This window comes from Salmo salar, chromosome 06, assembly GCF_965601325.2.
Source record: "Salmo salar chromosome 06, fSalSal1, whole genome shotgun sequence".
NCBI classification, from domain to species: domain Eukaryota; kingdom Metazoa; phylum Chordata; class Actinopteri; order Salmoniformes; family Salmonidae; genus Salmo; species Salmo salar.
The window spans coordinates 78,991,669-79,017,525 of NC_138296.1; the positions used below are offsets into that span (position 1 = coordinate 78,991,669).

General features: G+C 45.5%; 2 protein-coding genes across 2 annotated transcripts; both read right to left on the reverse strand.

The window, feature by feature from the left end:
• Nucleotides 1-3,294: 3,294 nt before the first annotated feature.
• LOC145850239 (uncharacterized) lies at nucleotides 3,295-14,840 on the reverse strand. The gene is made up of 9 exons (XM_082976995.1): nucleotides 14,698-14,840; nucleotides 13,509-14,407; nucleotides 13,280-13,374; nucleotides 13,130-13,175; nucleotides 8,236-8,418; nucleotides 7,917-8,028; nucleotides 7,639-7,785; nucleotides 6,803-6,955; nucleotides 3,295-6,560 (listed from the first exon to the last, which is right to left on the reverse strand). The coding sequence occupies exons 1-9, from the start codon at nucleotides 14,825-14,827 to the stop codon at nucleotides 5,011-5,013; spliced, it is 3,315 nt and encodes a 1,104-aa protein (XP_082833121.1). The 5' UTR covers nucleotides 14,828-14,840; the 3' UTR covers nucleotides 3,295-5,010.
• A 1-nt stretch (nucleotide 14,841) lies between these two features.
• Nucleotides 14,842-25,072, reverse strand: LOC106608076 (MAX gene-associated protein; the record flags this gene model as incomplete). Its single annotated transcript, XM_082976176.1, has 15 exons — nucleotides 22,731-25,072; nucleotides 21,821-22,574; nucleotides 21,572-21,650; nucleotides 21,257-21,361; nucleotides 20,978-21,094; nucleotides 19,401-20,151; nucleotides 18,925-19,150; nucleotides 18,583-18,811; nucleotides 18,261-18,451; nucleotides 17,903-18,064; nucleotides 16,615-16,654; nucleotides 16,260-16,501; nucleotides 15,825-16,052; nucleotides 15,305-15,596; nucleotides 14,842-15,089 (listed from the first exon to the last, which is right to left on the reverse strand). Coding segments are annotated over exons 1-15 (4,932 nt in total), but the record flags the coding sequence as incomplete, so codon positions are not given.
• Between the last annotated feature and the right edge of the window lie 785 nt (nucleotides 25,073-25,857).

Consider the following 25,857-nt stretch of genomic DNA (forward strand, 5'->3'; position numbering starts at 1 on the left):
CTCACCAAGCGAGTTTTTGTATGGAGGTCAATGAGTGTGTCGAATTAGTTTTACAAGAAATGCAATACCTTTTTTGCTACATGTCACTTATTTGATCTAATAGAAGTTTAGTAATGCTTAGGTCAGGGACGGGCAAATGGCGGCTCGCAGACCCCGTTTTGTAGGCCTGTGGACCAATTTCACTCAGGTCTCAATTTACTGTTGACTTAGAATAATAGAATACACATGGTGCAATTTCACTCAGTGGGGGTCTAAATTTACTGTTGACTTAGAATAATAGAATACACATGGTGCAATTTCACTCAGTGGGGGTCTAAATTTACTGTTGACTTAGAATAATAGAATACACATGGTGCAATTTCGACATTTGTTTGTTCAACAGCAGTCACTCAGTTAGCATATGTCACAAATTATTGTCAGCAATTATTTTTAACGTTTGATTGGTAAGTTAGTCTAGCGGCCAGCTATGTAAACTTTTAGTAAAACCGACTGAAGTGGGGCCCATTGATCATCAGTTATCATATTAAAAACTGCAAACATTTTCCTCCACCATATGGCAAAATGTGTAGAATTGCAAGAAATTAGCTGTAAAACAGCACATTTTTCTTTCCTTCCCATAGCAAAATAAGTAGAATTGCATGAAATTAGTTATACAATTGCAACATTCTCTCTCCACCCCATGGCAAAATGTGTAGAATTTCAGGAAATTAACTTTAAAACTCAAATGTTTTGTTCGCAAGTTAGGCATGGTGTGGGTACGCAGACCCACTGCGGCCCCCCATGATGAGTTCCGTTGTTTTTGTGGCCCCACCCCTATCAGTTGCCCATCCCTGGTTGTTACGAGTGTACTGATATAAGTAGGACACGTGACAACTTTGAGAAAAACACTTTACACCCAAGTTGTGCACACGCGTATCTGACCTCTCATTGGACACTGTGTTAACTACCCTCCAGACGAGCTTCAATGCCATACAACTCTCTTTCCGTGGCCTCCAACTGCTCTTAAATGCAAGTAAAACTAAACGCCCGCATCTGCCTGCCCGCCTAGCATCACTACTCTGGATGGTTCTGACTTAGAATATGTGGACAACTACAAATATCTAGGTGTCTGGTAAGACTGCAAACTCTCCTTCCAGACTCATATTAAGCATCTCTAATCCAAAATTAAATCTAGAATCGGCTTCCTATTTCACAATGAAGCATCCTTCACTCATGCTGCCAAATATACCCTCGTAAAACTGACTAGACTGCCAATCCTTGACTTCGGCGATGTAATTTACAAAATATCAGAGGTCAGACGTTTCTTGTAGTTGGCCACCAGGTTTGCACACATCTCAGGAGGGATTTTGTCCCACTCCTCTTTGCAGATCTTCTCCAAGTCATTAAGGTTTCGAGGCTGACGTTTGGCAACTCAAACCTTCAGCTCCCTCCACAGATTTTCTATGGGATTAAGGTCTGGAGACTGGCTAGGCCACTCCAGGACCTTAGTGTGCTTCTTCTTGAGCCACTCCTTTGTTGCCTTGGCCGTGTGTTTGGGTCATTGTCATGCTGGAATACCCATCCACGACCCATTTTCAATGCCCTGGCTGAGGGAAGGAGGTTCTCACCCAAGATTTGACGGTACATGGCCCCGTCCATCGTCCCTTTGATGCGGTGAAGTTGTCCTGTCCCCTTAGCAGAAAAACACTCCCAAAGCATAATGTTTCCACCTCCATGTTTGATGGTGTTCTTGGGGTCATAGGCAGCATTCCTCTTCCTCCAAACACGGCGAGTTTAGTTGATGCCAAAGAGCTCCATTTTGGTCTCATCTGACCACAACACATTCACCCAGTTGTCCTCTGAATCATTCAGATGTTCATTGGCAAACTTCAGACGGGCATGTATATGTGCTTTCTTGAGCAGGGGGACCTTGCGGGCGCTGCAGGATTTCAGTCCTTCACGGCGTAGTGTGTTACCAATTGTTTTCTCGGTGACTATGGTCCCAGCTGCCTTGAGATCATTGACAAGATCCTCCCGTGTAGTTCTGGGCTGATTCCTCACCGTTCTCATGATCATTGCAACTCCACGAGGTGAGACCTTGCATGGGGCCCCAGGCCGAGGGAGATTGACAGTTCTTTTGTGTTTCTTCCATTTGCGAATAATCGCACCAACTGTTGTCACCTTCTCACCAAGCTGCTTGGCGATGGTCTTGTAGCCCATTCCAGCCTTGTGTAGGTCTACAATCTTGTCCCTGACATCCTTGGAGAGCTCTTTGGTCTTGGCCATGTTGGAGAGTTTGGAATCTGATTGATTGCTTCTGTGGACAGGTGTCTTTTATACAGGTAACAAGCTGAGATTAGGAGCACTCCCTTTGAAAATGTGCTCCTAATCTCAGCTCGTTACCTGTATAAAATACACCTGGGAGCCAGAAATCTTTCTGATTGAGAGGGGGTCAAATACTTATTTCCCTCATTAAAATGCAAATCAATTTAATCATTTTTGACATGCGTTTTTCTGGATTTTTCTGTTGTTATTCTGCTCTCACTGTTCAAATAAACCTACCATTAAAATTATAGACTGATCATTTCTTTATCAGTGGGCAAACGTACAAAATCAGCAGGGGATCAAATACTTTTTTCCCCTCACTGTATATCTTTTTTTTGCTCCTTTGCACCCCAGTATCTATACTTGCACATTCATCTTCTGCACATCACTCCATCACTCTTATTTCACCACTACGGCCTATTTAATGCCTTACCTCCCTGATCTTACTTCATTTGCACACACACTGTATATAGACTTTTATATTGTGTTATTGACTGTACGTTTGTTTATCCCATGTGTAACTCTGTGTGTTGTTGTCGCACTGCTTTGCTTTATCTTGGCCAGGTCACAGTTGTAAATGAGAACTTGTTCTCAAATGGCCTATCTGGTTAAATAAAGGTGAAATTCAAATAAAATTGGCTAGAATGATCCCACCTGATCTTGCCTCCTCCCGACTGATTTCCATTTTTTTAATTACTTTTCATTGTTAGAGCGGCCACTTGAATATCTGGTCAATATAATGGATAATCTGTGTTATAATGCAATCATTACCCGTATTCGCCAGTGTAACAGACGTTTAAAACAGTTAAAATATCAGTTTAAGCTTTGTGCCATTAGAACCAATAACAAAACAATAATTAATTCCTATAACTGCAATAATTACAGCTAGAATGACTAGTCAAATTATGACTTTTCTATAATATTCTACACCATCACATTGTGAAGTGGTTGGGTTTCATGGAGGTTAAGACAACTGCCACGGCAAAGAAATGCATGTACAGGTTTATTCCTTTAAAGGCCACAGTATCTTGCCAGCACATCTGAGTGACTTAAGTAAAACGGTCATTTCTTTACAAAAAAAGGAAAGAGGAACATTATACAACAAGACAGACTTATATAAAAAATAAAACACATATTTACAAAGGTTATTTTCATAGATTACAATATAGCTTAGATTAAGTCATGATGAGGCACACACACAAGGTTGAAATACAAATGTATTGACTACAAATACTGTTTTTTTGGTGTTTTTTTTACGTTATGCATAAGTTCCTCAAAAATCAGACATAAGAATCATTGAAAAATGAGTACCATTGGAAAACAGATGGGGAAGCAATCCATAAGGTAAACCAAAACATTCAACATGGTTGTGACAGTGTAGAAGTTATAGAAGATTTAAAGTGCTAATTCAGATTTTTTTTAATTCATAGGCCTGGGAACCAAGAGTGTAATTGAAAGACTGGACGCACCAACCACAGCTATAATACAAAAAGTCTTTACAGTGGCATAGAAAGAACATTTACAGTGTTTTTGACATGAACAAACATGAATGTTGTACATCTCAAATGAATGATTTTCAGGGCCTATTGATCATGGCCAATTGGGCCAGAAAGTAATTGATCTGTTTTGTTGTCATGTTCATGCATGTCCATTATTTTGTAAGTTAAATCGAAGAAAACACACACCCCTACATTAATAAAGACACAGGGAGTGAAGTCATGAACAAACCGTGATACTGAAGAGAAAAAAAATACAGACCTTCCCTATACCGTAATCTTCAAAAATTAGTGGTTTGATGATTAAATAACAAGAAATCAACTTTCTAGAACATAATAACAAGACTTCATCAAAAATGCATGACGTGTCACATTCACCCCAATATGGGGCTAACGTCCTATGTACCTGTACAACGGCTCAAACAGCAGTCAAACCTGCAGTACATTCATACAGTACATTAATTTAATGTTTTGCTCAAAGACTTAGGATGTTGGGAAAATGGACTGTCCTTTAGGTGTAAGTTATTGTCTACTTTGTTGTGTTCCAGAGAAGGCAGATGAGTGCTAAAGCTAAGAGAGGGTTAACTCACACAGGCATAACTGTCCAGGGTCCTTTGGATTTGTGAACAGGCACATGCGGTGGTCTCAATGGGATTTCAGGACCTCTTTCCACAAATTAAAGCTTGAATCCTTAATTGAAACAATAACAAAGCGATTCCCCGCCTCTGTTTTGTAAAAAAAATAAAAAGCAGCTGAGGGACGGGCCTGGAGAAATGTAACCACTCAAATTCATAGAAAAAGCTATGGATGCAATGACTAACCATCCAAGATATAAAACATGTTTACCACGTTGAGGCTATACAGCGTTGGTTTACATTTACTTTTTACAAACACTGGAGTAAAACAAGCTTATATTTGGGGTTCTGATGAGGTATGACAGTTGAACTAAGCTCATGAGGCATTTAATTATAAGTTATATTCTTCAAGAATCAATGGATGCAGCAACTAAGGATTCTAGCTTTAAATGACAGTTAATGGCAGGTCTGTTAGGAGTATGATTCTCTTGCTCCTCTGGTTAGAGCTAGGCTGAAATGCAGTGGCATCGGAGTGGGAGGAGAGAAAACAAGTTGTGGAAGCCATTTTAGACTACTACAGTATCGAGATGCACCAATGGAAACAGTGTGGAAATGCAGCCGTAGTCTCAGTTTCACTAGGCCTTATCAGACCTTGTTGTCCTCTTCCCACTGACAAGGCCCTTCACCGATACAGCGCGGGTCACATGTCGTGTTCCAGGCCGACCCACAGCCTGTGGCGTTTTACCTGGGCTTCCTTTAGTCGTCGCTACAGGGCTAGTAACCCCAGCCCCTCCTCGTGGTAGTTTGGTTGGGCTGCCCTCCGTCTTCACCACAGGGACACCCCCCCCAGCACGAGTCCACCTCGCCGGGTTTAACCCAGCCCGAGTTACAGGGCTAGTAACCGCAACCCTTGTCATCTTGGCCGGACTAGAACCCTCTCCAGCTCTCCGCACCTTGGGTGGCCTACCCCAAGTTGTAGGGCTACCGGCAGCACTCTTCACAGGCCTACCCCCTGCTTGAGTCACTGGGGTAGGGGTACTACCCCCAGGCCCAGTTGTCACCACAGGGCTAGTAGTACCCCCAACCTGAGATACTTTAGGCCGTCTACCCCGCCTCGTAGGGCTTAGGCTACGTTCCCTTGGTGTTAGCTGGATTTCACCACCCCCAGTGTTAGTGTCTCGACCTGGGGGTATTCTTGTGACTAAGGTAGGGATACTAGCACTACCTGCAGTTTGTGTCACGTTGGCCTGGTCGTTGTCACCGGTCGTTACCACAGGGCTATTCACCCCAATCCGTGATGCTTTACGGGGCCGACCCCGCGGAGCAGGGTTAGTAGTGATATCTTCAGTTTGTGATGTTTTTATGTCCAAGCGAGGCCTTCCCCGTTTCCTCTTCAGTAGTTGAGCATCTGAGCTGTCTGTCGAGCCTCCCTCTCCCTTTTGTGTCAACAAACCATCCTTTTCCTTTGATGTCACCAAGCCAACCTCTGCCTTCTGAATGATCGAGCTATCATTTTCCTTTGGTGTGACCGAGCTATCCTCTCCTTTTTGTGGGACCAGGCTATCAGCTTCTTTCTGTGACACCGTGCTATCCTGTTCTTTTTGTAGTTCTGAGCTATCCTTGCCCTTCAGTGTCACAGAGCTCTTCTTTCCATTGTGTTGGACCGGGCTATCCTTGCCCTTCCGCCCCACTACTATGCCCTTGTGTTCAGAGAGCGCCTTGACCAGTATGGCTGCCTCTCCCTTGGTCAGAGACAGGCCCCAGCCTCCAGCATCACTCTCACCCCCCATCTGCGGTTCCTCCAACGGCCTCCAGATGGCACTGTTTAGGGGAGCCATCTCCACAAGGGGACACTTCATACCAGAAAGCCTCTTGATTGAGTTTTTATTGATTAGTGACTTCTTTTTTGGAGTTGAGCCGTTATCCTTCTCTGTGGAAGTCTCTTCTTCCATGGATCCATTACAGACAGGGGCCTGTGGTTCCTCCTTACCTAGTTCTGGCCTCTCTGCTGCTGGGCTGTCGGAGGGCTGCTCAGCCTCCCCAGACACTGTCCCCTGGTCCTTCTCAGGGCCAGAGGCAGCTCTCTCCTTCTCCACAACCTCCTTGGCTGCTGAGGAGGTGGGGGTTGAGAGGGAGGTGACTGTTGGTCTCTTCATAACTTTCACTGTGTAGACCGATCTTCCTGCTGTGGATAAAGGAAATACTCAACCATTAGAATGAGACTCACAACAACATATTCTAGTCAGAATGCCAGTCTAACAATCATAACCCTTGGAACATTTTACTCATATAGTGGACCTCAAAACATCTCTTACGCTCTTCCAAATCAGCATCGTTGATATTTCATATCTAGATATAGAACATGCATAACCAATTAAACAAGAGTGCGAGACCAAATATGGGTGTCCTGTTCCTGTATGCGCTCACCTGGTTTGGAAGCACGAAGCATGGAAGGGGGAAGCATGGAAGCAGGAAGTATGATCTTGCCGCTCTTGGTGCGTAAAACAGCAGCCACTGGTTTCACAGAGCCACTAGCTGCTCCTGCCTGACCCAGAGAGCTAGCTTGAGACACCTGGGACACTGGGATATACAGATAAATATATTTATAAATAAGAGCTGTATCTAAATGGTTTATCAAAGTTAGCTGGCTAACTCATTGATCCTGCTTAGTGTCCATACTCCCTTGGGACACTGGGACACAGAAAAAGGTGAATCAGGTGCATAGGTGTAGGGATGGTACAAAAGCCTGCAGACACTAGCTATCTAGGGGGGCTGGCATGGCCATACCTCATAGCCTTTCTTGCAGTCAAATGACCAAATTGCCCTCTAGTGGCCTCATGGATGGAACATTATTAATCAACATTATTCCAAAAACATGCAGAAAATCTGGTGTTTCTATGTCAAACGCTTGTGTTATATTTCAGTCTTCTGTGATGTATAGAAAGTGTAATATTGGGATGAAAACTCAAAATGTAATACATTTCAACTCTATATCTGACATGGTACAGGTGTCTACTTTATTTAAGACCATAACCATGTCTGTGATGTTTATACTTTAGTTTCAACGTAGATTTGTCTAAGACTACCAAGAATCACTCTGTGTGACCCTGATTTAGCCAACAGCATTAAAATGATCATTATTAAAAAGGTGTCACAAATACAAAGCTGTATCTGAATGTTTATTTAAGTTAGCTGGCTAATTCATTGATCCAGCTTAGTGCTATACCTCCTGTTGTCAGACATAAGAAGCAGGTTATTATTACCTGTCGTGGTGTTGGGACTAGGGGTGGAAGTAGAGGACGAGGTGGGGCTAGAGGTAGGGGGGACAGCTGCTCTCCTCTGGGCAGCTAGAGTCCGTTTCTTCTCCCAGATCTCCTTCAGCTTGGCCTTGATCAGCTCCTCTGGCTTTCCTACAATACAAATTAAAAAACACACCAGAGTTCACATTAATATGCTTCTTGCAATCACATAATACAAGTATCTCAAGTAAGTAATGTTTAAGTAAGAAAGTGATGAAATAAGTAGCTCCAGTCAGACGCACCAGACATGTATGCGATCTCCTTGACATAGACAGTCTGGATCTCAGTCAGCATCCTCTTCTTCTCCTCCAGAGACTCCGAGTCCACCGACAGGGTACGAATCTCCTTCAGAGCCTGATGAAATAATACATGTTAAAATCCCTTTTATATACCTGTATTATTAACCATCTATACCAAAAAATGCCACCATGAAAAAGTTGAGTTTATTCATTAAAAAGGATATGAAAATAAATGTATAGTTATTGTGTCTTCCACAGTACAGCACAAAATTAACCAAAACAAATAGCCGGTTACACAGCCACATAACATACTGTCCCATACCTGTGAGAGGAGGTGTAGCTTGGAGACCTTGGGGTCCAGTTCTTCCATGAACAGCACCTGTTTGAGTCTGGTGAAGAGCTTCTGGTGCTCGCCGCGACGCAGCCTCTCGGTCAGGGTGCGGTTCTTACGACCCCCTCCCTCACCAGACCCAGACCCCTCCTCCTCTCTCATATCCGTCTGATGCTGCAGGGAACAGGAGTCAAAGGTTAAAGGTTGAGAGTTATTGAGCATTCTATTGGGTATTCCAAGGTATTCTTAGACCTCAAAGGGAAATGGAAACACTTTAGGAAGTAAAACTAAGCAAAGAGATTTATTCCATCCACTAATAAACATGTGCATTTAACATATACACCTCTATTTTTAGGATTTTGATATTGAACAATGTTTATTAGAGTTATGGGTAGCGCCATCTTGAATTGCCATAGTAGCGACTGATGCAAACGCGTCATTGGCAGGATGGGGCAAATTGTGAGTTTTGGCAGGGGACTGAAAGTGAATGTTGCCACCTGAAGGCGACTCGCCTCCACTGGACCTGAAAGGGTTCTCACAACTTTTGACAGCTTGTCATTGAGATCAGGAAACAATATTAAGGTAAGAAATTGTATCCAATAATTTGTACATTTTAGAGTATTTTTTCCGATTGATGAGTATGTGACTTGACAACAAGCCAAGTAGACAGTCAGCTAAAACAAAGCAAGGTAGCTAGCTACTACTTGATTTAGCCCCCATCTTGTCTTTTTGATGTAACTGTACAAAATACAATTATCATATTGACAATTTGTAACCATGCCAGCCCAGGACCTCCACATTCAGCTTCGTCACCTGTGGGATCGTCTGAGACCAGCCACCCGGACAGCTGATGAAACTGGGTTTGCACAAGCGAAGAATTTCTGCACAAACTGTCAGAAACCGTCTCAGGAATGCTCACCAGGGTCTTGACCTGTAGTTTGGCATTGTAACTGACTGCAGTGGGCAAATGCTCACCTTCAATGGTCACTGGCACACTGGAGAAATGTGCTCTTCACAGATCAATCCCCTTTTCAACAATACCAGGCTGAAAGCGTGTGTGGCGCTGTGTGGGTGAGCGGTTTGCTGGTGTCAACGTTGTGAACAGAGTGCCCCATGATGGCGTTGGGGTTATGGTATGGGCAGGGATAAGCTACAGACAACGAACACATTTGCATTTTATCGATGGAAATTTGAATGCACAGAGATATCGTGAAGAGGTCCTGAGGCCCATTGTCGTGCCATTCATCTGCCGCCATCACCTCATGTTTCAGCATGATAATGCAAGGTCCCATGTCTACATCTGTACACAATTACTGGAAGCTGAGAATGTCCCAGTTCTTCCATTGCCTGCATACTCACCAGACATGTCACCCATTGAGCATGTTTGGGATGCTCTGGGCCGACGTGTACGACAGGTTATTCCAGTTCCCGCCAATATCCAGCAACTTCGCACAGCCATTGAAGAGGAGTGGGACAACATTCCACAGGACACAATCAACAGCCTGATCAACTCTATGTGAAGAGGATGTGTCGCGCTGCATGAGGCAAATGGTGGTCACACAAGATACTGACTGGTTTTCTGATCCACGCCGCTACTTTAATAAAAAAGTTCTGTGACCAACAAATGCATATCTGTATTCCCATTCATGTGAAATCCATAGATTAGGGCCTAATGAATATATTTCAATTGACTGATTTCCTTATATGAACTATAACTCAGTAAAATCTTCGACATTTACATTCTTTCGTGAGCTGGCTGCTCATTCTAAATAGTAGAATCTAATCTGTTCAAAAGTGGCAGGATGTGCAGCACTGGTCATTCGGTTTTCGACATGCAAAAATGAAACAGGTGTATTTATGCTGTTAAACGGCAACTGCTCCGCCCACAACCGTAAGGCACTCCAGAGGGTAGTGAGGTCTGCAAAACGCATCACCGGGGGCAAACTACCTGCCCTCCAGGACACCAACACCACCCGATGTCACAGGAAGGCCAAAAATATCATCAAGGACAACAACCACCCGAGCCACTGCCTGTTCACCCCGCTATCATCCAGAAGGCGAGGTCAGTACAAGAGGTCGACTGATTAATCGTAATGGCCGATTAATTAGGGCCGATTTCAAGTTTTCATAACAATCGGTATTTTTGGCCACCGATTTGCCGATTTTTTTTTAATTATCTTATAAAAAACAATCTTCACATAATCACTAGTTAAAGTAGTAATATCATCAACCATGTGTAGTTATCTAACGTGTCCTGCGTTGCATATACTCAATGCGGTGCCTGTTAATTTGTCATTGAATCACAGCCTACATCGACAAACGGGTGATGACTTAACAAGCGCATTTGCGAAAAAAACACTGTCGTTGCACCAATGTACCCAACCATAAACATCAATGCCTTTCTTTAAAATCAATACACAAGTATATATTTTTAAACCTGCATATTTTGTTAATATTGCCTGCTAACATGAAATTGTGTCACATCTCTAGCATTCATTGCACGCAGAGTCAGGGTATATGCAACAGTTTGGGCCGCCTGGCTCGTTGCGAACTAATTTGCCAGAATTTTACGTAATTATGACATAACATTGAAGGTTGTGCAATGTAACAGGAATATTTAGACTTAGATGCCACCCGTTAGATAAAATACGGAACGGTTCCATATTTCACTGAAATAAAAAATGTTTTGTTTGAGATGATAGTTTCCGGATTCTACCATATTAATGACCTAAGGCTCGTATTTCTGTGTGTTTATTATATTATAATTAAGTCTTTGATTTGATATTTGATAGAGCAGTCTGACTGAGCGGTGGTAGGCAGCAGCGGGCTCGTAAGCATTCATTCAAACAGCACTTTCGTGCGTTTTGCCAGCAGCTCTTCGCTGTGCTTCAAGCTGTTTATGACTTCAAGCCGGGTGGGTATAATTTGTGGAACGTTCCAACAGGAATCTATTCCAAAAACTTCGTAAATAACAAGGTTGCCAAAAAACAACACATACAAAGTCATATAGCGGCAGAACAAGATACCGGGTAGGGAGTGGTCTATTTCATTGCGTTTTTCACTCATCAACGTTTATTCCGAAAAATGTCTGTCCTCTCTCTGGTTGCCTATGGACAAACATTAAGAATAAGCTACGTGGTGAGTTGATGCCTATTCGGCAGCTAGTTAGCTAGGTTTGTATGCGTTGCTACTTTGTATGCGTTGTTGGTTGGCAACCTTTTACTTTACGTTTTTTGGAACAGATTCCTGTTGGAACGTTACAAAAATTCTACCCACACCTTCAAGCCTATCAACCCCAGAGATTAGGCAGGTGTAACCGATGTGAAATGGCTAGCTAGTTAGTGGGTGCGCGCTAATAGCGTTTCAAACGTCACTCGCTCTGAGACTTGGAGTAGTTGTTCCCCTTGCTCTGCATGGGTAACGCTGCTTCGAGGGTGGCTGTTGTCGATGTGTTCCTGGTTCGAGCCCAGGTAGGAGCGAGGAGAGGGACGGAAGCTATACTGTTACACTGGCAATACTAAAGTGCCTATAAGAACATCCAATAGTCAAAGGTATATGAAATACAAATCATATTGAGAGAAATAGTCCTATAATAACTACAACCTAAAACTTCTTACCTGGGAATATTGAAGACTCATGTTAAAAGGAACCACCAGCTTTCATATGTTCTCATGTTCTGAGCATGGCACTTAAACGTTAGCTTTCTTACATGGCACATATTGCACTTTTACTTTCTTCTCCAACACTTTGTTTTGCATTATTTAAACCAAATTGAACAGGTTTCATTATTTATTTGAGGCTAAATTGATTTTATTGATGTATTATATTAAGTTAAAATAAGTGTTCATTCAGTATTGTTGTAATTGTCATTATTACAAATAAATAAATAAAGTTGGCCGATTAATCGGTATCAGCTTTTTTTGGTCCTCCAATATCGGTATCGGCGTTGAAAAATCCTAATTGGTAGACCTCTAGTCAGTACAGGTGCATCAAAGCGGGGACCGAGAGACAGAAGCTGTTTTTCAGTCTCAAGGCCATCAGACTGTTAAACAGCCATCACTAACATTGAGTGGCTGCTGCCAACATACTGACTCAAATCTCTAGCCACTTAATAATAAAAAATGTAATGTAATAAATGTATCACTCGTCACTTTAAACAATGCCACTTTATATAATGTTTACATACCCTACATTACTCATCTCATATGTATATACTGTACTCTATACCATCTACTGCATCTTGCCTATGCCGTTCGGCCATCGCTCATCCATATATTTATATGTACATATTCTTTTTCATTCCTTTACACTTGTGTGTAAAAGGTAGTTGTTGTGAAATTGTTGGATTACTTGTTAGATATTTCTGCATGGTCAGAACTAGAAGCACAAGCATTTCGCTACACTCACATTAACATCTGCTCACCATGTGTATGTGACCAATAAAATGTGATTTGAAAAATGCACAGATCGCTCTACATATCTTAAAGAAACAATCAGTAGTTTGAAAACTTGGCATCTTATTTTCTGTCATGCTGCTTTGTTGACAACTCCAACCAACTTCCGCCCCAGACATTCAGCCGCCGTTGCTGTGATGTTTTCATTTATGATTGGAAACCAGTCAATTTTGCTCATTAACGCACGCAGTGTTCATGGTCTTTCAGACACTTTTGGGATTCAGCCATTTTTGGAAAATCCTGCCAGTGATGCAACAATGCCAATTTACAATTCCAGTTAGCTGGTGTTCTAAAGCCTAGTGCTTTCATTCCCTTTTAAACAATACATGAGAGCTAAGACCTTAACTAGACAGCTCCGTAAGAGGGCCTAAGACTACTACAAAACAAGATGTTGCTCTGCAGTTATAATGGACCGATGGGAGAAGTCTTACCTTTTCTTTTGGTTTTAGTGCCGTTTCCCCATCCTGATTGGTTTTTCTGTTAGGAAAAAATATTAATTGTATTAACCCCAGCTTCCTTGAGATAGTATCACAAAAAAATCATACAGCTAAATAGCCTACACACACACACTCCAGTCTTACTGTGTGTGTTTGGCAGCGGCCCTCATCTGAGCGATGGTGATTCCCTGTCTCTTCTCCTCCACCGTCTCGATGTCCACTGCTTCCTCCTCGTCCTCCTGGGGTGAGAGACAACAATCTGGCTTTACAAAACACTACACCACAACCCAACCAAGTGCAACTACACTGAACGTTTACACACAGAATAAAAAAAAATACTAAAATCAAACCATCAAAGATTAAGCTCGCTTACATTGGCATATTCATCACTGTCGGAATCCGAGTCATGCGAGGAGTCTTCCGAGTTGTCCGAATCAGAGTCCTCGACCTTAAAATCAGGATGTCCGTTCTCATGCATTCTTAGAGTGGTAAACCGACTGAGCTCAGTGTCTTTCTTCCACGATTCTGGGCTCCATAGTCCCGAGCCCTCCCCCACCTCCCCTCTCTCTGCATCACTCTCGTCCGACAGCATCTGCTCATCACAGGTCAGCTCATTGGGCTCCACGGGACAAGAGGTGTTGGCTTTGGCTGATCTACAATCAGATTTAAGGTCCTTTGACTGAATCAAACTCTGCTTTTTCTGGGCTAGAGCTGATCTGGAATCAGATGTATTGGTATTTAACCCTGGGGTGTAGGAGTGGTCGTCGGTTTTAACTGGTGTCAATGCCAGATGCAAGGGAGACGAAGAAGAGGTTCCTCTTGGGTTCTTCTGTGCCTTTACCTCTCCAGGTCCAGCAGAACCCACGGCTGTGGTTCTGATTAGTTCAGGTAGCCGGGGAGCACCTCCTCCAGTACCTCCAGGCTTAGGGAGCTGGATGAGGGTGAAGCCCCCAGGCAGGGACACTCCAGCTGGACCTCCCACGGTGCCCTGGCCTGGACCCCTAGAGCCCTGGTCCCCTGCAGTCGGAGGACAGATCCTGAAGGAGTAGGTCCCAGTCTGGCCCAGGAAGCTGGGGGTCTTCAGGGAGGAGGAGACAGTGAGAGACAAGGGGGAGGAAGAGGAAGAGGTCTGGGATGGGGTGATGGCACCCAACTGGCCCATGATGAATTTGATGAGGGGAGCGTGGGGAGGGGGGCTGCGAGGGGGGTGGATGGAGGTGAGAGGGGGGGGAGGTGGGAATGTCTTGGGAGTGGACGGCTTGGTAGCAAAACCTGTTGGGACAACACAAGACATCAGAGTGTTGAGGATGTGGTTGTGCGTGTGTACATTCATCATTAAATGAACTCATGAACTTTTGGGCGGCAGCGTAGCCTAGTGGTTAGAGCGTTGGACCGAAAGGTTGCAAGTTCAAATCCCCGAGCTGACAAGGTACAAATCTGTGGTTCTGCCCCTGAACAAGGCAGTTAACCCACTGCTCCCCAGTAGGCCATCATTGAAAATAAGAATGTCTTTAAGTGACTTGCCTAGTTAAATAAAGGTCAAATAAAATAAAAAAACTCACGAGTGGGCTTGTCTTGATTCTTGGCCTTTATGTGACGCATACGATTCAAAGGTACCAGCTTGATCAACTGTCCGTTGGGCTGACGATACATTTTACAGCCCTGGGAGGAAGAGACTGTCTGTAGTAGCATCTTTCCAGCAGGGGGCGATCAGCAGGGGGCGCCCAGGGGGCGATACACCAGGGGGCGCCCGGGGGCGATACACCAGGGGGCGATACACCAGGGGGCGATACACCAGGGGGCGAGCCTGGGGCAGGAGGAGGGGCCATGGGTACCAGGGGAGAGCCGACTGGATCTTTAGAGTCTGTGGTGGTTTGACTGGTGGAGGTTTTGCCTTTAGATTTGGTGACACTTAGGGACCATGGTGGTCTGTACGGAGGAAGCCTGTTCTTCCCTGGAAACAGACCGCAGTGACAGTGTAAGAAAGAGAGGCCTTTTCTGAGAGAATACAGAACTATCGCCATCCTTGAACCATCAGGCTTCGGGTAACTCAACTGTCTAATTACATCATAATTAATACAGTACAACAAAATGTGCAAGTGTTGCAGTAAGGTTAAGTTGATAACTTCTACTTCAAGCCTCTATTGAGGAGCAGTGAAAGGATCTTACCTGCTGGGGTCTGGAATACTTTCTGGGCCAAAGCTACTTTCTTAGCCATAGCTGTAACGCTACTACTGCCTTGAGGAGTAACAGCAGTGGCTGCGGGCTTCAAGTGCCCAGCACCCACAGGTGTTTTCTTCGCCCTGGGGATGCAGTTTAGAGGCTTTTGAGGGGCCTTCTGAGGGGCTTTGGCTACAGAGCGCAACCTGCCGGTGACGAACGCAGCTAGCCGATTGGCCGGGTGCAGAGCTCCCATCTGCCCCAGCAGCAGTCTGGCCTGGGAGTAGGATTTACCGTTCACCTGGGGAGGAAGAGAAAGAGAGAAAGAAAGGAGATATAGGCAGAACAGATGAACATAAAGAACAGGTTCCCTGTGGAGGATAGAGCTTTTCACAAAATCTAGGTACAATTGTTAAATTAGAAATAACTCGAAGCTCCTAAAAAAAAAAAACTTTATGGCTAGGTCTCTTTTCAAAAATGGATTTTAAAAATGTCCAAAATGGAGGTAAAGTGAACCTAATAAACCCACCTGGATGAGTCCTACAGCAGGGCAGGCTGGTTGTTTCTTCCTGGCTCTCAGTCTGCCTGCTGGCACTACTCCTGTCAGGAAGGGAGTCACTCCGACCTGCATCTCCGGATCCTCAGGCTTAGGGATGCCCTCTTCCTCCTCATCTTCATCACTACTGTTGTCTGTGACTTCACTATCGGATTCATCACTATCATCGGTATCACCGTCTTCAGCCTTACTGATGCAGACCTTGAAGTAAGGAAGTGGATGATAATAAATCACACTCATGACCATTCATTCGTCACTGATCAAGTTATGCATTTTAAATCTGAAACACGGAGCAATTCCGAACATTATGTATGACAGCATGAGTTGGTCCAAATAACTGCTTCTTTAAGACAGGAACGGAAATGGCATGTTTATTGCTTTATTCTAAATGGTTATTATCCCCCCTACCTTGAATATGATGATGGTGCTCTCAGCCTTGCGTTTGTGTGTGTTTGAGAGTAGGCGGACGTGGTAGGGGCCAATGTTGAAGGGTTCGGACAGACGGTTCTGGGTCATGCGTCGACACAGAACCCCCAGGACCAGTTTCCGGTGCTGGTCCCAGTTACACTCTGACTGGATCTCCAGCTGCCTAGTGGGCTCAGGAACTTTAGGCTTCTTGGCCTGGGTGGAGGGACTTTTCACTCGTACTACTACAGGGGGAAAGGTCAGATGTCACAGGTTAAGGGTTTAGGGGTAAACAGATTAAAACATAACATCTTGAACGGCCTCTTAAGAACTGTGGTGAGCAGTGATTCCATCTTACCTGGTTTATTTGGAGGTGAGAGGATGGCAGCGATAATTTTCTGCAAAGACAAGAACATTTATAAATGACATTAACTGAGAGGGACTCAGACTAGCTTGGTTACTCCTCTTCCATAGCCATTGTAAAATGTTTGTCTGCCCTTAGTGGCTGGATTAACTTCCTAAATCAGTGATCGCCAACCTTTTCAAGATCATTTTCGCAGTCAAAAGGCAACCCGAGATCTACCGCTCAGAATTGATTTCATACATGACTTTAAAAAATGTAAGCCTATGCAACATTAACCTAATAAAACACTTAGGTAGGAATGAGGTTTGTGCAGTAGGCCTAATACATTATCACAGCACATTGGCTATATGCCTGGCCTGCCAATATTGTTTTTCTCAAACCATATTATATTTGAAAACGCAAGCTTTGATAACAATATAGATCAGTTGGTGAGGCACAGCGGAGCATCAATTTAAATAATAAGCTTTTTTATTTTACTGGGCTGACGTTACCTGCATCTGATGGTCAGTCTCAGTGGAGGTAGAGAGAGCAGCAGAGGGTCCGTCTCTCACGGTCCCTGCTCTCCCCTTTCCTCCAGTGAGACTGACCAGAGAGGGGACACAGTCTTCCACCTGATGATCGAGTCTCACCACATCTGCCTCATGTACAAATTCATGTTGTTCCTATGACCAGAGGAAGTGAAATGTTCCTAGATATTTAAATAGACACGACGAGCTGCGCGAGTAGAAGTAGGGAGAAGTGGGTTTTATGTTTTGTAATAGTGTTGAATCAAAACAGCATTGACAGTGCTGTATAAAAACATTAACTCACTCATAAAAACATCAGCTCTTTGCTGTATTCTCTGACAGTCTCTCTGGTCATGGTTTTAAAAGTTCTGAAATCTCACGTAGGCTAGTATCAAACTTCGGTGTGGGGTCATGGAAGCTGTAGGCGTGATGATTTGAGCCATCTGATTGGCCAGAACAGTAGGCACACTTGATTTAGTCACAGCGCTCCTGGTCCGCCGGGTAGGCGGAGTTTGTCCCTTCAGACAAATTAAAATGGTTCACAATGGGAACACTTTGCCTACCCAGCATGCAGGGCTTCTGAATCAAGTTCACCTACGGCCAACAGCGCCAGACAGGAAAACAAATTATAGGAGCACAAGGCTTTATCATTGGCTTATCTACAGAAATGTTCGATGACTGACTAGGAACGCCTTGAAGATTGACCAGTCGATCGCACTCCTTAATGCATCTACAAAGACAAGAAATATTTAGTGTGTGTGCGTCCTGTGCCTCACCTTTCTGCTGCTGGGGATGATGGAACGGTTATTGTCCTTAAAGAGGTGGACCTGTGGCGGCAGCACCTGGGGCGGCGGTTTACTGTTAAACTCTCTGACACGGGCGCACGTCATCATACTCTCAAAGTACTTGTAGACTGGGTCCTTGTCCTCCTCTCGCAGCTGCAGATTGCACAAACACACAATCCCTCATAACTTTTTCATATACAACTTTGTCAAATCAAAGTTTCCATCATATCACTACAGTTGAGTAATTTAGGGTGGTAGTTTGACACTTTAGGATGTGTCCCAAATGTCCCCCCATTCCCTGCATAATGCACTACCAGGGCCCACAGTATACTATGACAGAGGAATTTACCTCGGGGGTGAGACGAGGTACGTAGCGCTTGGGACCAGGGTTGTAGATCCTGGTTAGAGGCTTGATGGGTATGTTGGGGGCAGGTTTCGGGCTGAAGAGGGGTTCGGGGTCCACCCCTGAGGTGCAGTCCCACAGGGTAGAGACACGGACGCCTCGACTGGGCTGGACCTCATGCTCCACGTTAGACACAGCTGGGCAGGGAGAGGAGAAGACACTTTCATTAACTTGTTCAGGCTGATGTGCAATGTGTCATTCATTTGGTCAATAGAGAATATAATACAACTCTCACAAGTCCCCAAATGCACCCTGGGTATGAACTTACTGTAAACAGGCAGTGTCTGGTGCTGGCCGTTCTCTGCTGCTGTGGTCTGTTTGGTGATCCTGCGTTTAAAGCAGGAGCAGCCCAGCATACAGTCAGGCCTGTAACAGTGGAGCGGACCCCTGGACACCCGGGCCAAACTGGAACACACACACCCCAGCCTGCAGAACTCAGAACCACACTCTGGACTGTCCACTGGACTGGCCTGGGGGGCACGGCTCTTAGGGAGACCCTGGAGGGCACAGACAATGAGGAGAGACCATCAGAAAATGTGTGTGTGTGTGTGTGTGTGTGTGTGTGAGTGTGTGTGTGTGTGTGTGTGTGTGTATATAATCTAAGTCCTACCTGCGCAGTGAGCAGTGCCATCAGGGCTCTCTCCACCCTCTCAGTAGTGATGTGTGTTCTATCGTGTCCTTGGTAGAAGGTGGCATCTTCCATCTCCATCATTCTCAGCTGGATCTTAGAGAGACCAACCAGTCTGAGCTGGTTCTTAGAGAGGCCAGTCAACCCGCTGGAGAGGCTTCTCCCTGGGCTGGAGTCCCTCCTCACTGCCCCCTGACCTGGAGGAGACCTGGAGGTACGAGGAAAATGTTTAATGAAAGGCTTTATTGTCCATTTTAGGGTAAAAAAGGAAACTTGTTGTAGGCTTGCATTAGACAGGCTCAATCCCAAATATCTACATAACATCCAAACTATGAAGACAATTGACATTACTGGCATATCAGACCCATTTCATATTGCTTTGGGACCACAACAAATATAGATGCGTAAACTATATGATTTGGCATGGATATAAAATGTCTTTAGTGGAATTTCCTTACCGTTGTGCAGTAGGAGGGCTGGTGACTTTAACCCCAGCTGTAGCTTTAGCAGCAGTAGGAGGGCTGGTGACTTTAACCCCAGCTGTAGCTTTAGCAGCAGTAGGAGGGCTGGTGACTTTAACCCCAGCTGTAGCTTTAGCAGCAGTAGGAGGGCTGGTGACTTTAACCCCAGCTGTAGCTTTAGCAGCAGTAGGAGGGCTGGTGACTTTAACCCCAGCTGTAGCTTTAGCAGCAGTAGTTTTGTTACTGTTGGTGACCTGGATGGGCCGTAGCACAGAGGCAGATCTGGCTTTGCCCTGGGCTGGTGTTATCTGGTGCTGTTTGCCCTGTGCTGGTGTGGGTTTGGGTTTGGCTGCTTTAGGAGGGGTCCTGTGGTTGTTGATAGGTGGAGGGGGTTTCTTTAGAGCTGCGTAGAGGAGGGGTTTTCGAGAGAGGGGGCAGGGTCTACAGAAGGCGGGGGGCGGGGCAGCACGTGTCTTCAGAACGCTGTCGAGGGTCCGCACGTAGCTGGTGCTGGTCACAGGCAGCTGATAGGCCACGGAGCCCAGGGGGTTGTGGGAGAAGGCAGCAGCGCGGTCGCTGATTCGCTGGGCCTCGCTCTCCAGGTATTGGTCGAGCATTTCGCTGCAGAAGGCCGAGCGGTTGGGGTTCTTAGAGGTCTCTTTGGTCCTGATGAACTTGTCCCTCCAGCCCTTGATCTTGGTCAGGTCACTGGTCTTCCCCGTCCTGGAGACAAAGGACCTGCTTCCATCTGCACAGCGAAGAGACAAGGCTGTTAGACAAGAGATACAGGCCCAATTCCAAATCAACCTCTAGACCCTTCACCTAGCCTCTACCTCTCTGGTGTTTGGAGACTAAGTAGAGCCATCATTATATTGCTCTTATCCAGTCCCTCCAGATCTGCAAATACTGACAGGATTGGGGCTTGTGGGTTATCCTCAGATCAAACAATAACTTCACCCATTAACACTCCCCCATTCTACCACAGTGGTGGGAGTCACATTACTAGGGCTAATTCTGAGTGTTTAAGTTGGTGTAAATCCCATAATTGCCTTGCCTTATTATCTGCCTGACTGACGAGGGGGTTCAATGTGGATGATGACAGTAAACTGGCTATGAAGTGCTCAGTGACTCTGATGTATTAAACTAGCTGAGCCATGCAATTGAAAAAGCGCTATCATCTTTCAAGTGCAATTCATTTAATACTAGGCTAGGCAGTCACATTTCTCAATCAGGAAATAATAACATGTCTATTAATACGTCCCCTTGTTGGCAACCACGGCAACGTCCCTACGGCCGCCACGGCAACGTCCCTACGGCCGCCACGGCAACGTCCCTACGGCCGCCACGGCAACGTCCCTACGGCCTCTACCTATGGCTCTACTCAAAAACCAATAATAACAGTGAAAGTAAATAATACGTATTGTGTTGGTGTCCCATATAATGATCACTGGAGAGCTTTGAGATTCAACCATTTCTAGAAACAACCTGTAATCTCACTGCTGTTTTGCAGGTCTTATTGCTACTGTATGTGGCCTACATTGCTAGTAAATTACCCATCACTAAGTGTGACTCACCAGTGGAGGTAGCGTTGCCCAGCCCAGCGAACACAGGCGGAGACAGCGGTAGACTCACCCCCAGATACTGGAGATCGATGGCCAGGCCTGGGTCCAGGGAGCTCAACTTCAGCCCAACTATAGGTAGGGGGAACACACACATTAGGGTGATCAATGGTGAACATTACTGTGAAATATCTAACTCTCTTAGGGCAGAGACTGGTAGGTTTGTGTGGTGAGAGATGGAGGAAGAGAGAGAAATACAGAGAGTGCATGCGTGAGTGTGTTTTGTCCACTCACCCTCCTGTAGGACAGGGTGGATGACCTGTCTGTGTTTGAGTGTGTTCAGGTCTTGCAGTAAGATAGTCTGCAGACCTGCAATCTTCTCCTCAACACTCTCCAGTACTGCACACACACACACACACAGGTTAGAAAATAATAGAATAGACCAGAGTGTCATCATTATTGGAGCCTTTCAGAAATGCATGCTGTATTGTGAATGCCAATCAGTGAAAACAGTAGTGGGTGTTGTTCTAGTTCTCCAGCAGGTCTTGTTGCCAAGTACACTGTAATTGACAAGCCCCAGTAGAATAGAACTTCTTCGCTCCCCCTCACCAGTTCTCTCTGGCTGTTCCTGAGTGACTGGTGATGTGTTATTGGATGGCATGTCCTCCACATGGACACCAAGAGCTTCCTGTGACACAGAGGAAGAGATGACCATGTCAATACGGTCTGCACCTTCAGCAAAGTTAAACAAAGTTTCCCTCCTATATTTCCGACTCTGGGGTTTCTAAATGAACATTTCCGGATGTCTGAAATTCCTATTTCCCATAACTCTGACCGCACACAAGTGTCGTGTTTTACCTTGGAAGTGAAGGACACAAAAAGTAGACCCTCCACGTCATCCAGTTCTGGTTGCATAGCAACAGGTATCGGGCTGCTAGTTGCAGTGACAGCCGCTGACGCCGCCTTAGTACCCTTAGAGACTTTTCCCACACTGCCCCACCGATTGCCCCCCGGTTTACGCCCCTTCTTCCATGGCTTAGGGACAGCAAAGGGGGACGCGGTGGGGGTCAGAGGTGAGGGGGTAGGAGAAGGCTTGGGTGCAATCTTTTGAGTTTTGGATGTTTTAGGGGTTAAGCTCGCAGCCTTGTCCTTCTGAGTTTCTCTAAGCGAAATGGGTGCGGTCATGGTTGGTTCTACAAGCATAACCTTCTGTGAAGACGGAACCTCAGACTCCATTGGTTCTACAGTGGAAGGTTTTAAAGGCTTTGAACAGCTGTTGGTGTGTAACACAGTAGACTGTGTAGTATTCTGAGGGTTAGCAGTCAGGCTGGCCTGTATGGAGGGGTCCATACCAGCACCCAGTCTCTCCACCCCAGCCCCCGGGCTGTTCTCTGGCCTGGAGGCTCCTGAGGGCAGGGCTAGCTGGGCTCGGAGGTACTGCCTGTGGAAGACGTGGTCACTATCACTGTAGTCCAGATCCATCCCCTCTTCACTGGCAGACACATCAGTCTGATTGGCGTCTGAATCTGCTGTACCAGGAGCTACTTTCCTTAACTTCCCTGAGACTTCAGCCCCCACAGGGTGAGTTGTAGGGAGAGAACGTTTCTTCATGCTACAAGACAATGGGGGGTGCAGATGGGAAAAAATATTAGCGGTGTATCAAGAACAAATGGAAAACTCAATAGCAACAGTAAAACATAACATTCGGTGAATTGTAAGGAAAACACCGGAATTATAGTACAACACGATAACAGAAAGCTTCACTCACCTGATATCAGCCACAACATCGTTTACAGTCACAATATGCTCAGTCCCCTCACCACCATTAGACCTAGCAGAGCTACGACCAGGGGAGCGGATATCTCCCTTCCCCGCCTGAGGGTGCTCCGGCCTGGGCTTTGCGAGGCGCGGGCTGCCGCTGTCCTCCCGGAAGCCCTTAGCAAAGGGGTTATAATCTATCTTCAGCTGGGTGATCCTGGTGTTCTGGTACGACGTCACTGCATAGAACTCGGTCTGCGGGAACGTGAAGGTCATGACCTCCGGGCCAAGGAGCTGGAGGTCAAGCAGCTTAGGGTCAAAGCCAAGGTCGTCTCCATCTGCGACGGGGATCACGTGTAAACTGGGCCTGTAGCGGTGCATGGAATGCAGCAACACATGTCCCTCCTGGTCCAGGCAGTGGTTAGTCAGTTTGAGTTTATAGAAGGAGACCAGGCTGGCCATCCAGACCTTCCCCAGGGCTGATGAGTCCTGGTGGGGAAAGAGTCGGCATGAGGCCTGGGTGTGTGGTTCTCCAGGACCACTGGGTTCCCACTCCTTCAGGTTCCAGCGATGACGGTATGTGTCGACGGGGGTGATTGACAGAACCAGGCAGTAACGACGTGTTGGTTCCAAACCCGTCAGGCGGTAGCGGCAGTAGGGAAACATGCGCCGGCCCTGTTTGGTGAGGATCATCTCGGTTCCACAGCAGTGGAACTCCCTCCAGACATTGCTGTTCTCCAGAGTGACCCCCACACTACCACACGAGCTTATCGCTGAGAGGCCTCCCTCCTCGGGCTGCAGGCCTCCGGAGGCTGGGCCACTGGCAGCAGATGATGAAAATGGTGAGGGGAGGGCTGGGTTGGCACCACTGTTTGTCATGGTGGCAGCTGGTGATAAAGATGCTGATGCTATGGGTGGGTTAGCTGGCTTAGCATCAGAGTTTTTCCCACTATCCATGGGTACGGGTATGGTTCCACTCGCTTCTTTGTTTGTAACGGCATCAGTGGATAAAGCTATTGGTAAGTTCGCTTCACTGTGTGTGGATGATGCCATAGCTAGGTTGACTTCAGTGTTTGTTATGGTGTCAGTGGATGAAGCCATGGCTATGCTGGTTAAGCTTGCATCCTTGTCTGTCATGGCTACAGCTTGGTCCTCCACCCCACCCTCGTTGGCCAGGCCTGGCTCCATGGTGACGCTGTCAAATGGGATTGATGTGGTGACAGAGGTAGTAATGGCAGAGTCCTCTACCCTCCCCTCCATTACAGTAGGGTCCTCCATAGATGGGACAGAGTAAACGTTGTATACTATTCTTCTTCACTTAAAACAAAAAAAAAGCACCTCAAGTTGAACTATGGTTATTTTCAGTTGACATCCTGGAATAATGAAAAAATTATGTTAAGTTAGGAAAATGTCTCATGTCAATGGCCAGATAGTGAACCAACTAACAACATGTAAGGACATGTCTAAATTAATTATTACAGCATAATATATAAGTTGTGAAAATTGTAAGAAAAACATGGAGATTAAATAAGATTAGAATTGATCAAAAATACATTGTTTTCAGATGTGTGACCTTTATTTCATATCCACTCTGTCTGCTATCTTGTGAAGTTTAGTGTCACCCAAAAGCAGTAGGCTGATCCCTAAAGCTTGTACTTTATCCGACACCACACGTTACATCCATTTTCTGTTTATCAACTCGTAGTTGTCTTAGGAATTTTCTTGAACAATGGCATTATATTCATGCAATGTGTCATTCAAGTGTAGCAGATGAGGTTGGTCAGCTCACTATGCTCTCTTCATTGGGAAGTTGCCATGGGCTTTAGTTCAGATGGATAACACAGTCTTGAGTTGGGTCCTAAACCACCGGTATGGAACTAAATTGATTAGCCTGGGTACTAGCTTAAGTTACAAAGATGCTAGGCCTATATTACAAAACGTTATCTAAGCTGATTAGGTTAAATTAGCCTAGCTAAACGTTTAGGCTAACGTTACAACAATATTTTCCCTGTGCAGGTTAAAATGCAATTATGACATTAACTGGAATGTCCTTGTCAATTTCAGTTCAGAAACAATACAAATACCACGACTTCCTTTCATGTAGCCTATAGAAGTGCTTATTGGAGGTGTTACCGTTATTATTTGTTAAATATGGTTATTCCAAATAATATTTCCATCTCAACTATCAAACCATTATTATTTCCCATGAGCTTTAAATCGTGTATTTCTTCAAAAACACATGCCAGTGTCGAGTATAAAAGTTGCTTGACAACACCCCTCGTCCTCTCCTCCCCAAGCCTTGTTGTAGGCCTCCAGATATTTAGCCAGCAAGTTAAAAAGTTGGACATTCACTGACGCCTACCTTCCACCGCCGTATGGCGTGTTGCGCTGTTTGGAGAGCAATAATAACAGAGCAAACTCCAACTGTTGCGTGCCGTCGTCGAAACAAAAGGCCTCGAAATAATCTTCGAGCGTGCACATAAATTCGCAAATGGAGGCCGCCGAAGCCACGCAATGTAGCCTAGCATCGACCATGCACACAGGCTACCAAGGCGCATGCACAACATCAACCCTCAATGGCGCGTGATTTCCCACGCCAGCGCGAGGAAAAGCGGGAGTCCATCCCGAGGATCTCTGCCACCTCGAGTCCAATTCGTGGCCTCGAACAACTCCGGCGAAAAGTCTGTGCAATAAATAACAAATACACAAATGGACTCTACCTTTGTGAATCGTGCAGGAATCGGATAGCGAACTGTCTGTTGTGACTCTCTTCGAATCTTGTGCATGTCCGTCCACTTCCAAGCTATCCCTCACTCCTTTCGAACATCTATCTACACAGTCTCACTCCACGGAGACACACACACTCAAAACACACACATCCGTGCTCGGGGTGTGACGTAAGTTACCATGGCGGCACACACACTCAGGTTCGGTCGGTGTGTGTTGCGCAGGCTCCCTCCAGAGGTTTAGCGGGCAGTTATTTCTTCGGTGCCGCCGCCACAAAAAAAGCATAAAATAAGATTCAATCTTTAGTACAACTGATAACGCGGAAAAAACGTTTAGCCTATCTGCTCTGACAATTTTAGCCTGTATTCCTGCTGTAGCCTATCTCTGTGTGTGTGTGTGTGTGTGTGTGT

Coding starts and splice junctions, on each gene's coding strand:
- LOC145850239 (XM_082976995.1), bottom strand. CDS start 14,827: ATGCTACTACAGACAGTCTCTTCCTCCCAGGGCTGTAAAATGTATCGT. Junction 14,408..14,697: donor GAATCAAGACAAGCCCACTC/GTGAGTTTTTTT, acceptor TTGTCCCAACAG/GTTTTGCTACCAAGCCGTCC. Junction 13,375..13,508: donor ACAGTGATGAATATGCCAAT/GTAAGCGAGCTT, acceptor CTCTCACCCCAG/GAGGACGAGGAGGAAGCAGT.